Source organism: Centropristis striata, chromosome 15, assembly GCF_030273125.1.
Source record: "Centropristis striata isolate RG_2023a ecotype Rhode Island chromosome 15, C.striata_1.0, whole genome shotgun sequence".
NCBI classification, from domain to species: Eukaryota; Metazoa; Chordata; class Actinopteri; order Perciformes; family Serranidae; genus Centropristis; species Centropristis striata.
Genome location: NC_081531.1, coordinates 34,081,242 through 34,099,162, shown reverse-complemented (window position 1 = coordinate 34,099,162; position 17,921 = coordinate 34,081,242). Strand labels below are relative to the sequence as shown.

The window sequence follows — 17,921 nt, the reverse complement described above, 5'->3', positions numbered from 1 at the left end:
GCAGATACATGATGTTGGTTTTTTCTTTGGGGACGTGACGACAGGGCCCTGAGCCAATAAAAAGATGCCCTCAGCCACCTCACCATTTGCTCTAGTGCCTGTCACTCCTGCGGCGGGCCTGTGAGGAGGGAGGGCTGCGGTGCAGATGATTGGCCGTGCGGGAGCAGGAGGAGGAGGGTGCGGGAGAGGGCTGAGGCGCTTGCACGGAGAGGCGGAGGGAGTGCTTTACCGCAGTATCACTAGATTTCTGCACCACTCATCAAAACTCTGCGGCATGCAGACAAGAGCTGGGGGGAGGGCAGATACTAGATCTGTGCTGGAGAGTCTCGCTATCACTATCCATCTTTCTGTTATCAGATAGACTACAGTAGTACCTTTTATTTATATTCATTTGTGCGTCTGAGACCTGTTTAATTGGCTCTCTTCTCCCTGAAGCCTAGGTGGTACAGTAGGATTCTCTCTCTCTCGCTCTCTCTCTCCCTCTCTCTCTCTCTCTCGCTCTCTCTGTCGCTGCTGTAATTGTTTCATCCCGGCGTTTATTGCATTAGGGCGCTTTTTCCACATCTTCAGGGTCCAAACTTTTATGACAAAATGGCCAAGGATGGAGAAAAAAGCGGGTGGAAGGAATTTATATGGAACCCCAGGACGAGGGAGTTTCTGGGCAGGACGGCTAGCAGCTGGGGTAAGTACTGTCCAGCTACAGCAATGCAGCAAACACGGTCCCTGGGCTCTGTAACAGGTCTCTGTCAGACTCTCTTAAGTCTTTTTATAAATCTGCAACATGCGGCTTCAACACAGGACTCCTCTACAAATGAAAATGTGTAACTAAACTATCAATTTCACCCTGATAGAAGTTATTATTCCTCCTCGGTGTTCAGGGAACTGAGATGGCTGTCGCTGTCCACTACAGTCTGGTGCTGAAATCTGAATGCGGCACCGCTCCTTTGGAAGCCGATGGCAGGGGGAAAAAAGCCCTCTCTGCCTAATTTTTATTTATTTATTAATTAATTTATGGCACTGCTTTCACTGCGCAATGCGCCCAGCATAATGCTGGAGGCATATGGTCTTATTTTACATTTGAATTAGCCAGATTACTGCAGCACTGCTGTTGCAAAGTATCAGCTCCTCTCTTTGCAGCTAGGCTTAACAATCATTTTGCTGGAGATTTTTTTTCGAGGGGAGATTGCTTGCTGAAGTTAAGTAGAAAGAGGTTTTGTAGCCTGCAGCTTTATCTAATGAGTATTCAACATGATGTCATTCATTTTCAGGCTTTCCCCCCAGAGATTGTGAAGGAAGATTCAATCCCAGCCTGTATGTAACACAGGAGCATTGCCACATTGTGTCCTCGTTTGTGCCACACAACCAGCCTGCAACTATTTCAAAGATTCATGAATGATAGGGCGCATATGGCTCTGTTCGAATGACATTGGAGCGTTTTAATCTGGGTAAAGCCTAGGGCCAAATGCTATTTGTATCCCTTCCAACCTGGCCCCTCCCAGTCAGTGTAAATCACTGAGAGATTTAATCCTAATCTAATGACTTCATTGGCTGATGGGGAAGGTATCAATTCAGGGGGTAGGGATCTAGCAACCTAAACCACTTTCAGGAATTTAGATTATTTCTGATCTTTACTCTGGGGGGAAAAAATGACCAAAACTGCACTGAAGTTTTTGTGTTTGGACTCATGCTTAAAGTGATTTTACTTCTGGTGATAATGTCCCATGAATGGACATTGTACTATTAGTTGGGAATCATTGACTGTAGCTTCCTGTGCTGGAATCCTCCCGCAGTGTACGACTTAATCCAGCTCAGTGCGTCCCAGGTGCTTCAAGGTCTGGTGGCCTTTTTAAGCTGCGCTCTCTAAGGCTTGTTAATTAGGCTATTTCTGTAGTCAGCCACTACATGTAGGACTGCTAAACTTGGCGTTTCACCTTCTCCTTCTCTTAATGATGCAGACACTGTACGTACTGTACCTCCATCTGCACTTGTCTGACTGCGTGGCAATCCATCCATCGATTTTCCTTCCCCACTTATCTTAACATGCATCGAGGATAAGACAGCAACACACACTTGCTCACACTTGTTAGTCTCTTTAAAAGGCATATTCATTGTTCCCACTTATAATAATGCAGTATGATTTACATGCCGAGCATGAGATCAAAGGCTGCTTTGAGGATGAAACATAGAACACTTGCTTGTGTGTTCTGCTTCGTGTAAAGAGCTGTAATGATATGGAAATAGCCTTGATAAAAACAGAGCAGTCCTGCAATTTTGATGTTACATTGCCACCAGCTGACACCAAGCAAACATGGTCAAACAACTGCCTCTGTTTAAAATAGGACTAATTAAGTGTTGTGCACCTCCCACTTCCAAAAAACAACAAAAGGCTTTTAGAAACGGGCCTTAAAGGGCCACAATACAGCTCTTCAGTTCAAGATAGCAGACTATATATACAAGATAATAACTGGTTTGACATTAAAAGAACCACAGCGCATAGCTATTTATTCCCTCTCCAGAGCATTTAATTTTGAGATCTGTTTGATCACCAATTTACAAAGCAATTGAACAGCGTGTCCTCCTAATTAATTCTGAAAGAAAAGAGACACCCCCTGCCATTATTATTGAAGAAAGAACAGGATGCTGAACCATCCCACCCTGGCCTTTTGTTCTTTGCTTTCATCTGCCGTCTGCAAACAAAACCAGGGTGAAAGAGAGATGGTTTGTCAGTCATCAGCGTGGACTGAGAGGGCAGACTGTGAACCTGACACCCACTTTGCCAGGGGGAAAGCCACCCTGCCTGCACGCTTGACCCCCATATGCATGTGGGCACATCCAGTCTCCCCCTGGGTGGTGTCATATTTGCGGTTCGCACAACATCCCCTCTGGACGGACAGAAAAAAACACTTAAACACTTTGTTTTGTCACATCTGATGCCTCCCTCTCCATGTAGTGCCTCTGGCATTGTCCGGGGGCCTGGAGGACTGACACTATATTTAATGACTCATCTTGGGTCTGTTCCATGCGACAGACGGGATGCTCACAGCTATTCATCCCTTACTAGGAATACTAGGAACAGTTGCATGAAAAAAAACACACGCACATACTCCAAATCATCAAGATACCCCTCTTTAATAGCCCCCAGTGGAGCAGCTTCCCCTTGACATTTTGTTATGGATTCCTGTAAGTCTGTCTGTGTGGGGAGGCAGATGCAGCGCCTGCTGACAGAGCGAGTGAGCTCCATGCTGGGGGCCATCCAGCAGAGGCACTCGGGTCAGGGCACTCTGTTGCTACACAACGTGGGCCTCAGGTGTCGGTGCTTAAAATGAAGGATGTGTCATAGAAAATGCTATTTATGTTTCCCTGCTCTCTATGTGGACAGGAATGCCTGAGGTGGGAGCAAACAGCTGCTTCAAAAGCATCTGATCGCTCCAAGAAGGAAACATCAAATCATTGAGTCTTTTTCAGAGCGCTGAATGTGCAGCGGTTACATGTTATAGATGGTATATTTTTCCATTTGAATGCATAATACAGTGCAGAAACAAGTCAGTTTATCATCATAAGAAGCAATTATGATCATCTCTAAGCCATTTATCAGGCAAATGCTCCTTAAATGGCGTGCAAAACTTGATGTCCTTTGGGTTTTATTGGACAGAACAAGCAATCAGAAGATAATCAGAAAGAAAAATGACAAATCCAGTGATAAGAAAATAACAATCATTAGTTGCAGCCCTCTTTTCTGCCCTAATGTAACATTATCACTGTGGTCTTCTTACACTGTTAATGAAATAGGCCTAGTCTATGATGGCCTGTAATCTCCTGACCCTGTGGCCCGGTCCCCAGGGGGTCCTCGTCCTCCCTCCTCCTGTATCCTACTCCTGTCACCGTTCCTCCCCCTCTGGGAAACTCTATAATGAAATCAATCAGGAGCCAGCCTGACGATCTCAGGATAAAGGACGCAAGAATATGAAGAAGGCAATCATAAACAACAATAAATAATTGATAATCAGTAAATGGTTGTGTATGTATGAGTGAGAAAGGGAGAGGCAGATGGAATGAAATGCATCTCCTTTAATGAGGATTAATGGGCTTCCTATGACCATATTTGGTATGAAAGTGACCACACGGACACAGAACAGCAGCAATGTTTCATTCCATTATCTACTTAAAAAATGTCCATTTGTGCAATTTGAGATGCACTTGTCTCATATAATCATGCATAAAAATTAAAAATAAAACAATTGTTTTTAACATAAAAACATAATAAACATAAATAAAATAAGCATAAGCATCAGCTTCTACACACAGGATATTTTAGTGGAGTCCTGTAATGTCCACCAGCACCAGAACAACAAGTGTATTGTGAATTCTGGATACAGCATTCTTTGAAAAAGAAATTACTTTTTTTTTTCATAGGCTAGACTTTAGACTTTATTATTCCCCAAAGAGGAAATTCCTTCCTACAGCTCTGTACACAGAAGTCAAACAGAGCACAGTCTGTGCTGTCACTGTGTGCACCATCTTCCCAAGATCTTTTCTCCAATAAAACAGTGAAGGTCTGTACATAGCTCATGCTTCTCAAGCAAGAGATGAAAAAAACACGGGCAATGTTACATTACATTAAGACATGGTGTCATTTTCAACATAATCACGTTTTTGAGTGTATTCTCAATGGATTTTCAGTCCATTACCATTTTGTTTTTATATGTATATAATAATTATTGCAAAGGCCAATTTTTTTTTGTTTAAAAATAAAATTGAATGAAGACTTTTTTCTCCAGGTTAAAGGCATTTTTTGACGTCACTTTCTTGTTTTCGATCCAGTGGAGAATGGAGGACGCTAAGTTAGCAGAGATACTGGAGCATTAGCTCGCTAGCTTGTTTAGCAAGGGGCATCCCTTAATTCACAATGAACAACCGACTTTTTATTGTACAACCAAACACTCGTCAAGACATTTTAAGCGACTAAAATGTTCAAATTAACTTTTATGAACCGTAAACACACAGTGTGTCCTGATAGCGACCTGTCAGTCATTAGGTAGCCACGCCCTAAAGCATGTCCTGCTTCTATCGCCTACATTTAACTCAAATTTACAAAATGAACTGCATGATGAACAGGCTGTTTTGAAAAATATTTGAATCTCGTGATTGAGACTATACATTTATAAGGTAAAATGTTTACTGAGGTAATAAATGAGACGGGTGAATGCAGCAATTCTGTTAAACCTCCAATAAAGACTTTTCTATAATCATATTCTTTTTGCAGCCAATGGAGTTCTAGAAAGAATGCAGATTTAAGGCATTTTTGAGAAGTTGGCAGGGGTCTTTTTTTTTAAATTGGGAGGAAGCCAGAAAACCCACGCTAAAGGACACAGAGACAACATGCAACAACCCCTCACCCAACTCTTTTCTCTCTTTTTTTGCAGGTCTTATTCTTCTCTTCTATGTAGTTTTCTACATCTTCCTGGCCGGCTTGTTTGCCCTCACCATGTATGTCATGCTGCAGACCTTGGACGAGCACAAACCGACCTGGCAGGACAGGCTCTCCACACCAGGTGCACTTAATGATACAAACATGCGTGAGCACGGGTCACAATCTGTGGCGCGCTGTCGTGACCCTGTCCTGTCTCCCTGTCACTCACAGGCATGGTGATTAGACCCAAAGCAGATGAGACCTATGAGATCGTGTACAACATCCAGCAGACCGAGAGCTGGGACATGTACGCTCAGGCCCTGAACAAGTTCCTTGGACGTAAGTCTGGCTCTAAAAGCTTACAGCTGTGGATTATCCAATGAACGAGAATGATTTGTTTTAACTTATAAGAGATAATTCCTTTACAGTCAGGTGGAGGATTGCCTTGCACCAAGGGTTTTAGTCCAGACATAAGCCCTTAACCCATTGACACCTAAAACTTCCTGTAAAACCTCTGGGCGATTTTAAAATAAACCCCTAAAACCTGAAGTTTTTCTGGAAATTCAACAGAAGTGTCAACGCTTCTACTAAATAATAGATTTTTCAGCCTCTGTAGCAGATAGAAATGAAATTCAATAAGTATTTGAGAGCTTATACAAATACTACAAAACGACGTATACGCTTTCCAGGCTTCAATGGGTTAAACTAAAATATATTTTTTCCATGCACTGGTGAATTTTAAGGTTTTGGGCTGTTTTTCTTCCATAACATGTCTCTTTTCAGAATAATGGAAAGAAGACATCCAAATAAAACGTTAAGGTTTATATTTCACTATATTTGATCCATTTGCGCCTGTGGATTTCCTCCTAAATTCACTAAAAGTTAGTGTTCTATTGCAGCGTGTATTACCAAAAGCTCTGGTTCTTTATTGTTGGTGCTATGAATTAGATTCAAATAGTTTTTTCTCATGCTCTGAGCAAAAAAAACTTTGAATCTGATATATCAACAAAATAAAATAATTTTACAAATCTGCTTTATCCATTTGGGGTTGAGTTTGTTTGTTTGTTTGTTTTTTATAGGTTTTATACATTCTTATTCTTTTTTTATTATTCATTTTATTTTATTTTTCTTAATTCTGTTGTTTGACATTGTTATTATTTATTAATTGATGTAGTTTTTTCTCATAATTGTTATTATTATTATTATTATTTTTTATTATTTGCTCAATCAGATAATTCTGTCGTCATTTTGTTTTTTTGATACCTCATATACTTGATGTACGGTTTGATATTTTATGTTTTTGATGGGGGAAAAAAAGCAAACATCACCCAGTTCAGACACTTCTGTGAATAATGCTTCACAATAAAAATATTTCAAGCAGAAATTTGCTTTATCCAACATTCAGATTTATGTCCTGGAAATATATGCAAATTAGTACATATTTAATGTCGTCCACACCTCATTACCCTATTCCAGTAGTTCTCAACCTTTTTGAGTCGCGACCCCCAATTTAACATGCATGTTGTCCGCGACCCCCGCTCACTGAACACAATCTCACATGCACAGTTCAGATCACCCAAAAAAGAAACAAAATGACAAAAAAAAGACACAAAATGACCAAAAAAAGACACAAAATGACAAAAAAAAACACACAAAATGACCAAAAAACACACAAGATGACCAAAGAAATAAACAAATTGACCAAAAAAAGACACAAAATGACAAAAAAAAGACACAAAATGACCAAAAAAGACACAAAATGACCAAATAAAACACACAAAATGACCAAAAAAACACGCAAAATGACCAAAGAAATAAACAAATTGACCAAAAAAAGACACAAAATTACCAAAAAAGACACAAAATTACCAAAAAAAGACACAAAATGACAAAAAAAAACCCACAAAATGACAAAAAAAGACATTAAATTACCAAAAAGACTAAAACACATGAACACTTTAACACAGTGGAGACAGAGCTGACTACCAAAATGATTTGGCGACCCCCAGAAATCATCTCGCGACCCCAATTGGGGTCCCGACCCCATGGTTGAGAATAGCTGCCCTATTCAACTCTAGTGCTTTCTCCCCATATAAAAAATGGCCTCCCCTGCTTTCTCCATGCTGCAGCCTACAACGACAGCGTCCAGGCCGAGAAAAACACTGAGTGCACCCCGGACCAGTACTTCCTGCAGGAGGACAGCGGCGAAGTGAAGAACAACCCGAAACGCTCCTGTCAGTTCAACCGCACCATCCTGGAGGACTGCTCTGGAATCAATGACCGTTTCTACGGATACCAAGAGGGCAAGCCATGCATCATCATCAAGCTGAACCGGGTACGACAGAGAAAGAGAGAGAGAGAGGGGAGGGAATGGTGTTGCTAGGAGACAATGAGTGACTGAGATAACGGAACTGGTTGGGAATAAGGGAAATATTATCCCTGTCATTATAGTCACTGTATTTCAGTCAGTCAGACAGTTTTTAATACAAATGAAATGGAACACAAAGTGCTTCACACAATACAAACCCCCCTCCACACACACACACACACACACACACACACACACACACACCATCTGCCCATCCACAAGCCAATCAATGAATTACTTAATAATTAACACCTATTTTAAATGTCATCCATTTACAGTGATGTAAAAACAGATTAAATTATATAAATTATTATTATTATTATTATTATTATTATTTAATGCTATTATTTTAATATTTATATTTATTCTTATAAACCTAATTAAAGACAACACAAAAACAGTAAAAGACAAATAATAATAATATAATGATAAACATAATAAGAATTGTTATTATTATTATTGTTAAAGACTACAGTTAAACAGTTAAAGGCAAAACAAATATTTATAATTATAACTATTATAATATTATTATATATTATTAAAGCTAATAAAGACTACACTGAAAAAGTAGACATTAGACAATATACAAATTAATGAAGCTCTATTAAAAGCCAGACTTAAACAGTAGAAAACAATGACTAAATATATCTTGACTTATCTTTAGTTTCTGCACTGTAAAAAAAATCTGTTTAATTTACGGTAAAATACCGGCAGCTGTGGTTGCCAGAACATCACTGTAAAAAATACAGTGAGCGTATGTGAATGTAAATATCAGCAAAAACTGTAATTTATACAGAATAATCCCATTACTTTTAGGATAGTTGTTTCATCATGGTATTTCTCCATTAACTTTACATGAAAATTTTATATTTTTACAGCAAAACTGTCTGTTTTCTACAGTTTATGGCGGTAGAATTTAAAGTTTTATACTATTGTTTGATTTACAGTAATTAAAAGTATCTACTACGGTGATGTACAATGTTTAATTTTACGACCTATTTCTGATGCAATTTGACAGTTTTTTACTGTAATTTAAACAAACATTTTTTACAGTGTGTCCTGTATCATTTTGAAACATGATGTTCCTTTCCTCTGTGATTAAATAAAAGTCTTCCTGTCTCTCCAGGTGATCGGCATGAGGCCAGGGAGTAACGGTCAGGCTCCGTTCGTCACCTGCGGTGCAAAGGTAATCCCTTTTTGTCTTCCACACTGGAAGGCTTAACAGAACAATTTGGATTTCAGCCCATTCATCACTATTGTGTGCCTCACACTCATCTGCAATCTGCCGCCTAGCCATCGTTCCCTTTAATGTCTGAGCTCGTGTCGTTTCAACTATCATATCCACTTCATCACTCACACCACCTGTCTGTGTTCCTCCTCTTTTTTGCTTTTGTCGTTCCATTAATTTGCTCACTCTCAGAGATACAAAGTTGGCAAAAATCAATGGGTAAGAACGGGACAGAACATGTGTTTTTTAGACTTTAGGATATATGTTAAAACATACATGGTAGTCGTGGTGATTGTAGATGTCTTGTTATGTGTTTTGCATTAAATAGCAGTGGTGTGACTTCAAACTAGACTTGAAACTCGACTTGGACTTTAACACCACTGACTCGTGACTTCACTTGGACTTGAGCCTTTCATCTAAAAAATACTTTAACCCTCCTGCTATGCTCGTTTCTCAGAAACAGCGATCATGTTCATGGGTCAATTTGACCCGGGGCTTGTTTAAATATCCAAAAGTGTCAGAAACTAAAAAATCCCAATAAACATTGTTTATATTTCAATAATAACTCCATTACTAACCATTTCAATCAATATTTAGTGCAACGGTGTTCTTCAGCTCTCATAGATCATGGTTCATTGAGGATAATTCACTTGTTTTTCATAAAAAATGCATGGTAAAACTTTTTTTTAATGCACATTGGAAAGAAATACATATAAAATTCAATGGTTTAACATGACATTGATTAAAATAATACGTTTTTGATTTATTTATTTTCATGAAAAAATTATTTTAACAATTTTTTTTCTAGATTTTTAAACTTCGAAATGGGTCAGTTTGACCCAAAACATAACAGGAGGGTTAAGATTTTTTTCTCGACTTCATGCAACAGCCATAAATATTTTTTTAAAAAGCCAGTGTTGACATTATAAGGAAATGGCTTAAGCCGGACATTTTAGGTTTATGAAAGTTTTGTAATGGAAAGAATCGCTTTCTGGCTGAAGCTTCAAGTAAATAAATTTGAGGCAATATGGCAGAATATTGTCAGCCGATTCTATAAATGATAACTGAGAAAATAAAGAGTAAATTGTAATGAAATAAATGGCTCAATAAAAATCATTACTGTTCAGCATCAGTCAATTGCTGACTGAAAAACATACAAAAAATGAATAGCTAACATCATTTCTACATCATTTTTCTACATTATACATTGTGTAAAAAGGTTTTTTCCTTAAGCCTGATACTTAAGTTTTATGAAATTTTTGTATTGGAAAGAATCACATTCCCCCTGAAGCTTTAAGTAAATAAATTTGAGAAAATATGGCAGAATTCAAAAGTGTTTGTTTTGTTTCCCCAAAATGCCCTTTTGTTGAAATATTTTTTCCATAAGCATGCAAGCCTGGTAGCATGTATGTATGGGTATGATTGTGTCTTATTAAAAAAAAAAGAATAATTTAAAAAATATATAATACTTGACTCCTTGTATGTGCGGTATGGTATTGTAAAATTGTGCCACAAATTTTTTTTTTCCTCAGTCAGCTAATGCTATTGCAATAGACATTTAATTCCCTCAATCCACTTTGTGTGAAGCACCCAGACAGCAGTAATCAAGCTGCAGCAGAGAACCATGATAAATGTAGCTGAATGCTACTAAGTTTATTAGGACTCAAAGACTGGAGACTTACTTGTGACTTGATCCCATCTCTGCTAAACAGACTCTCAACTAGAGAGTGGGCCTGTTGGGAAATTCATAATTTTTCTTTTTTTTTTTTAGAACAGTAGGAGATTAATGCGGCTCACCTCCTCCACTGCAACATGAAGCGATGTGATATTAACTGATATTTGCTTCACACCCTCAGAAAGAAGACTCTGACAAGATTGGAGAGATGCAGTACTTCCCTCCAAATGGCACTTTCAACCTTATGTATTACCCTTATTATGGCAAGAAAGCTCAGGTAAGATTCTCTAAAATATGACAACCAATCCTTGAATATTATAATAATGTATACACTGTAAGAAATACAAATGAATGTCAGTAGAATTCCTGTAAAAAGTATTGTTATTATTATTATTATTATTATTATTATTAATAATAATAATAATAATAATAATTATTATTATTATTATATATATTATTATATTATATTATTATTATATATTATATAATAATAATAATAATAATAATTATTATTATTATTATTATTATTATTCATAATAATAATAATAATAATAATAATAATAATATTATGTTTTCTGTTGGGTTTTTTTTGTTGTTGGTTTTTTTGTTTTGTTGTTTTGTTTTTTTTACTCCATCAATCCTCATTTATTTTGTATTGGTATTCTTCAGATTTGTAACTGGCAGTGTTATTATTGTAATTTAATTAATTTAATTATTTTTCATTTTTAATTTATTCTCCAAAGGGGTGGGATGCAGAGGTGTGCATGTTTTGTATATTGTTCAATGTTCATTGTATATTTTAACTTTCTTAAAACTCAATATAAATATTTATAGAAATAAATAAAATTTAAACAAAGAATTAAATAACCAAATCAGATTAAAGCCATTCTTAAAATGATTTTTTTTTTTTAATTTGACCTTGATCGGCCAATTAAAATAATTCAAGAATAAAAAAAGTTTGAGATACCTTTTCGATATCAGTCCCTGGACTGCAACAAAAATGTAAATGTTTTACAAATGCAGTCTTCAATTATTACATAACTGGGTAAATATTGCTGCTAAAAAACTACTTAGCAGCTATCATGTTTATCCAGGCTCTTTAATATCTGGAGGTTAGATTTTCAGTTGTGAAACTTGGTGAAAAGGGTCCAGTATTGTCTTTTTTCATGTAAAATCCACAGAGAAATAATGATTAATGATTAATGATTCCTCTTTAAAAACAAAACACCCCATGTTCTATTTTTTGTTCAGATTATACTGTAAAAAGCCAAATTAAAAAAAAGAATATAAAGAAACTTGGTGGAGGTGTGTAAGATGAGCCAAGGAAGAATGCATTAAATTTAATAATAAATCACAGAGCGGATACACTTTCGTTAACATTGTGATATAGGTAATGTCATATCTTGATTATCATGATAAAGCATGTTTTATGGGTTTTATACTTATAGCATCCAAATGCTGTTAACATTGCCATCATGCAGTCAGGGCGCTAGTTTTTCAACACCACAATAGAAACGATATAGAGAAATATATATGATAGACCTTTTTATATTGTATTCATGACATTAAGTGGCAGAAGAAGTATTCAGATCTGTTACTTAAGTTAAAGTACTAAAACCACACTGCAGAATAACTCCACTACAAGTAAAAGTCCTGCATTCAAAACTAACTTAAGTAAAAGTACAAAAAAGTGTGCGTTACGCAGAATGGCTCCACTCGGATATTCTAAATATATTGTTGAATTATTACTTTTTTTATTAATTTATGTAAGCAGCATTTTACTGTTGTCCATATAGGGCTCATTGTAACTACTTAATATATAAGGTTTAAGTTATAAAAATGAAATATCACTTTAAAGTGATCATACGTTTTTCATGCTACATCTTGATCCGAAAAATAAATATTTTTTTATTGATACATTTATGTAAGCAGCATTTTAACTCATTTTAACTTCTTAATATACTGTTATGAGGTTTAATTTTTTTTTTAATCACTTTTCACAATTCAATGCACTGACGTACTGGACTCATAAAAAAGCATAATAAATAGTAAATAACAAGATACATTCTTATCATCTCATCTCAATAAATAGTAAATAGAAAAGATACATTCTCATTCTCTCAGCACTTCGTTTATTCATGTCATTCATTCACTGTACCATCAACTTAGTGCCATTGTATGCATTAAAACAATAGTGTAAATATATAAATATATAAAGTGCAGAGCATTGTGTTAGGTGTGGATGCTACATTTTGCAATGGCGGCGTGTGTACATGCTGCGGCTCAGCACTCCACGTGTTGGAGATAACTGTTGTGGAGTAAAAAGTACAATATTTGCATCTAAAATATAGAGTACAAGTATAAAATTACACAAAATGGAAATACTCAAGTAAAGTACAACACCTCAAAACAGGGATTGATAAAAAACTATATGACCTATCGAAACGTGGATTAATACACCGATACACAAGACTTGTGTCTACTGTTTAAAGTTTAAATGGAGTCTCTAGGTGAAATTATGCCGGAGAAGTAGATGTTTAAAAATCTTCAATGATTGTTCTTTTTCGCTCATTTTTTGTCAGCCGTCCCATTCATTTCAATGCTAAATTTTGCACTTAAGTACAGTACTTGAGTAAATGTACGTAGTTGCATTGCACCACTGATGATATTTATAATGATATCTCCCAGACAGACAGAATATTGACTCCTTGGATCTGTTTCTGCAGGTGAACTACTCTCAGCCTTTGGTTGCCGTCAAGTTCCTTAACATTACTGCCAATCAAGATGTCAACATCGAGTGCAAGATCAACTCCAACAGCATTCCCCTTGGAAGTGAAAGAGACAAGTTTGCCGGAAGAGTGTCTTTCAAGCTGAGGATCAACACTACCCCTAACTAGGTTGACCTTTTTTCCCCCTCTCCTGAAAACTACTTTCTTCATTCTCTGCAACATTGCACATACACAGAAACAAATCTCAGTATTCACACCCTTTGTAGAATTTGTTTACAACTCCCCCGCCCCCGCCCCCCTAAATGTTTGGGGAAGTTGTTTGTCCGGTTGTGTGATGAGACGGGGCAAGAATAAAAAAAAAAAAGGGTGGTAATCCTGTTATTATTTCTGTCTGTGAGCTTTGGGACAAATTCTTTTCTGTAAATTAGTTTGAGGTGGCGTCTATTTATACTGCATGACAAACTAGGGGATGTAAAGAATGTGAACATGTGTTTTCAGAGTTTGCAAGGATCAGCAACATTAACACTTTAATTGCTGCTCCCCCTCCTGCTGCCTCCTTATAGAGTATCCCTCTATATACCAATATACACAAATTACAATACAAAATGTGTATATCTACAGTATTTATACGGTATCATAACCTAATATCAGTACGTCTATTTTGTTGCACTTAAAAGAATAATCCAACAGACTCGCATATATCTTGATGGATGGATGCAGAGATGAAGCCATTTTGCATGTGTGTATTGTCTTTAGTGTGCTATGAGGGCAGGAGGCCCCCTGTGTCCCACCTCTCTGCTAAGTGTGAAATAAGGTTATGTTAAACCACTGACCACCAGGAGGGGCCACACTGTAATCTACTAAACTTTACACACAGCAAGTGTGTGTTTCAATAACCACATACTGTAAGATAGGCAGAAAAACAGGAGTTACAGTAGAGCTCAAAACCTTTAAGAGTGTGTGTGTGTGTGTGTGTGTGTGTGTGTGTGTGTGTGTGTATGTGTGTTGGTCTTCATATAGTTGTGAGGACCAACCCATGGCAGAATACCAACATTGTGAGGACATTTGTAGTTGTGAGGACATTTTTTCCAGTCCTCACAAAGAAAATGCTAGGATAGCCTCTAAAGGCCTTAATTAATCATCTGTATGAATTTCAGGGAAGGTCCTAACAGAGATGGTAAACCCTGAAATGTGTGTGTTGGGCTAGGGGAAGTGGTGGTCCTCACAACTACACAAAGACATGTATTTGTGTGTGTGTGTGTGTGTGTGTGTGTGTGTTTGTGTGTGTGTGTGTGTCCATTCACAGGTCTCATTTCATACTGTAGGTCGGGAAGTTGCATGCAATGTGCAATATTCATTAAATGGCATACATTATGAATGCCTGAGTCCATTCTTTGGATGAGAAGACAATTATTAATTTGGATCATTTGATATTCACACTGGTTGTTTGACCCTGACAGCAGCTTATTGAACAGATGTGCTTCATATTTGGGTCGCTGGGATTATTAATATGAAGGCTGGTGTCAGAATGAATGAGAAAAAAAGGAGACGTGAGTCATGTTTCAGTCTAACAACACCGAAACTCCCAGGCAACTCATGGCTAAACAAAAAAAAAATAACCACCTGAATATCAAATGAAAACAGCAAAACTGATCCTCCTGCTGCACGATGACACTCCGCCCCTTGTCCCCTGCATTTTATTCCCAAAGCTTAACCAAGAGCCATTCTTGTGTCTCCATTTTTATCTCATTTAAATATTTAGAGTTTATTTTTTGCATGTGTTGCATCTATTTTACATTTATCAGAAATAGATGCCATTGTCTTATTTTGTATTGATTTACACTGGAAGTGTGCTTTGAATTAATTAATTATTGTACAGTTCTGAAAGACTTTCGGAGGATGTAGAAAGTTTGTTTGTCCCTTTTCTTTCTTTCTTTCTTTCTTTCTTTCTTTCTTTCTTTCCGTCATACCCATTATCATCCTCTAAAATTATCAACCAGGATATCAAAATGTATACTTTTATTAGTGACTAGAGTCTTGAATATGTGAGTTGGTAGTTTTGTAGAACAAAACTGGAGAGATTTGCTTCCTTGACCACATAGAAAAGGATATTTTTCATTTAATTTGAGTGTTTTCTTGTAGTTTTCTCCACTATTGTACAATCAGTCTGAAGGCAAAGTTATAATAAAACTTGACAACCAACCAGTTAAAAAAAAACATAGATTAGGCCTAAATTTGGTGCTACTTACTTTATGTGCATTGCAAGAAGCACCTGTAAATGTTGGCTGGAAGAATCTGCAGAGTCACATTTTGAAATTCAGGTACATTACTTTAGCGCGGCTACAAATGTGCACCAATGTGTCTGTCATCATGCCGTGTCATCGCAGCAAATGTGGAACACGAGCATCTGTTCACTCACATTAACGTCTGGCTCGACTCCACCGCTTAATTTCTCTCAGAGCAATGTGTTTTATCGTGCAAATATGTCCCAGCGGTCTAAATAGGCCTTCATTATTATCGGGTCCAGAAAGACAAACTGATCTAATGTGATTATCTGATATTATATTTGAAGGGTTATTCAGAATGAAGGATGTTTTTCCAACAGTCGTCTCCTTTTTCTGCTTTTTGGGACTGTTTTAGAGCCGTTCACATGCATTTCTCCCCTGGCATTCCTGCAACACTAACTTAATTTCTCTGTAATCTCTTAATCTGGTCAGCTAATCCAGAGCAGGCACGCTCAACTTCTTTACCCTACTTTGTCGCTCCTCCTCCGTGTGTCAAACGCCTCAATCTTCACAGATGACTAAAGCAAAGTCTCTTTTTCTTAATTCAGTCCTTTTTTTTTTTACCCCAATCATTAAATCAGCAAATAAAATATTTTGCTTCATCCCCTAATTAGACATTCTTGTGTTACTCATTTGCATGTGAAGATTAGTTCTTCAACCAAAGATCTTCATGACAGTTTAATTTGATTTGTGCTGCACTGACACATCCTCAGCAAAGATACTGTAGGATCCAGCTCGAGGACACCCTGTGTTATTAAAAGGCCTACTCTTATATAATAATAATAATAATAATAATACGCACAAAAGAAACGTGTTTCACTACAACATAACAGTGCCTCCTGGTGGACAGACAGTGTTGTTCCCCAGTGTCACAGAATGTTATTTCCTGTTATCTCCATTTATCTGTTTTTCTTTTTCCAGTGATAATTTGCAGATGTCCTCAAAAAAGCAATATATTTATTTCCTGTGTGGCTGTATGATATTAGAAAGGCTGTAACAGAATCTCATCAAGAACAAGGAAGAAATAGGAAACCGATATTGCAGTCAGGCAGTTCTGCCGGTGTGCATTATCATGATGGAATAATATTTTAAAAGAAGTGTTGTTTTATTTATAAAAGAGTATTTTTATTGCTATTTTGTTGTAAAGAGGAGAGAATGTATAAAGCTTGGATTGTATCATGTCGTGGGAGCTACCTGGTAGGTTTTTAGCATTTCAATTCAACAAATGGCGAATGTTAACAGCTTGGTTGGAAACATGTTTGTTTTTTAATGTAGTTTTTTTTTTCTTAAATGCACTCACAAAGCTTGCAGTGAAAGCTCTCAGAACACCTGGGCTCTACTGTATCACATTTAAGACCGTTATTACAAGTAAAAACAATCCTACAACATGGCCCAATGCATATTCATGATTCAAAATAAGGAATCATTTCAACAATCTCTGTTTCCCCCTCGTCTTAAATCATACTATTGCCTAAGACTGTGGTGTTAAGATAGTTCAAAAAGGAAATCCATGAAATCTGTTGAGATACAATCGCCCCCAAAGGATGATAACTCTACTCTGGATCTTTATTTTCTGCTCTTACTGTATGTATATTTTTGCTCATGTTTACTGCAAACCAAGATAGAGAAATAAATAAATGTCATTTAAGGGATTTCAGACTCAAACGTCTTCTTTTTTTTAATCTCTAAAAGTCAAAATAAAGTCAAATGAGGTACGACATTTAAAAGGGACAGAAAAAGACGGCGCCAGTGTTGAAAGTGTAGCTTCAAGTGGGTGTTATCTAATGTAATCTCATTCAGCATAATCCTCACCGCCTTCAGCAGCAGTGGACACCAGAGTTGACCTGTTCACCGTGAAAGGCGAAAATAGCACCATAAAAAGGAGTGGAGGCTACTTTCTTATGTGTGAAACAAGGACAAAGTCTCCTTTTTGGTTCAGTGGAAATAACAACAAGCAGCATGTCAACTTCTCATACACCTCACAGGTCAAAGGTCACACTGAAGTCTTGGTTGGACTTCAGTAAAACCAACATGGTCTCACAGGAATCCGTGAAATAGCCACGGATTCGCTTCACTCAAAATCCGTGGAATAGCCACGGATTCGCTCAAATTTCCGTGAAACTGACACGGATTTTGCTACAATGCAAGTTAATGACAGTCATATCCCGTGGCTATTCCAACATACAAAGTGATTATGTACATGAATATTTAGAAAATAAAACATAT

At 37.1% G+C, this 17,921-nt stretch overlaps 1 protein-coding gene across 1 annotated transcript; it reads left to right on the top strand.

Annotated features, from left to right (window-relative positions):
- Positions 1-259: 259 nt before the first annotated feature.
- On the top strand, positions 260-17,348 carry atp1b2b (ATPase Na+/K+ transporting subunit beta 2b). Its single transcript, XM_059351392.1, has 7 exons — positions 260-682; positions 5,424-5,552; positions 5,642-5,749; positions 7,540-7,745; positions 8,905-8,964; positions 10,863-10,958; positions 13,408-17,348. Exons 1-7 carry the CDS (start codon positions 592-594, stop codon positions 13,576-13,578), a joined length of 861 nt encoding a protein of 286 aa, XP_059207375.1. The 5' UTR covers positions 260-591; the 3' UTR covers positions 13,579-17,348.
- The last annotated feature ends 573 nt before the right edge of the window (positions 17,349-17,921 follow it).

Excerpts from the sequence above, each read along its gene's own strand:
- atp1b2b (XM_059351392.1), top strand. The coding sequence starts at position 592 with ATGGCCAAGGATGGAGAAAAAAGCGGGTGGAAGGAATTTATATGGAAC. Across the intron at positions 5,750-7,539 it reads CCTGAACAAGTTCCTTGGAC|CCTACAACGACAGCGTCCAG; the intron begins GTAAGTCTGGCT and ends TCCATGCTGCAG. Across the intron at positions 10,959-13,407 it reads ATTATGGCAAGAAAGCTCAG|GTGAACTACTCTCAGCCTTT; the intron begins GTAAGATTCTCT and ends CTGTTTCTGCAG.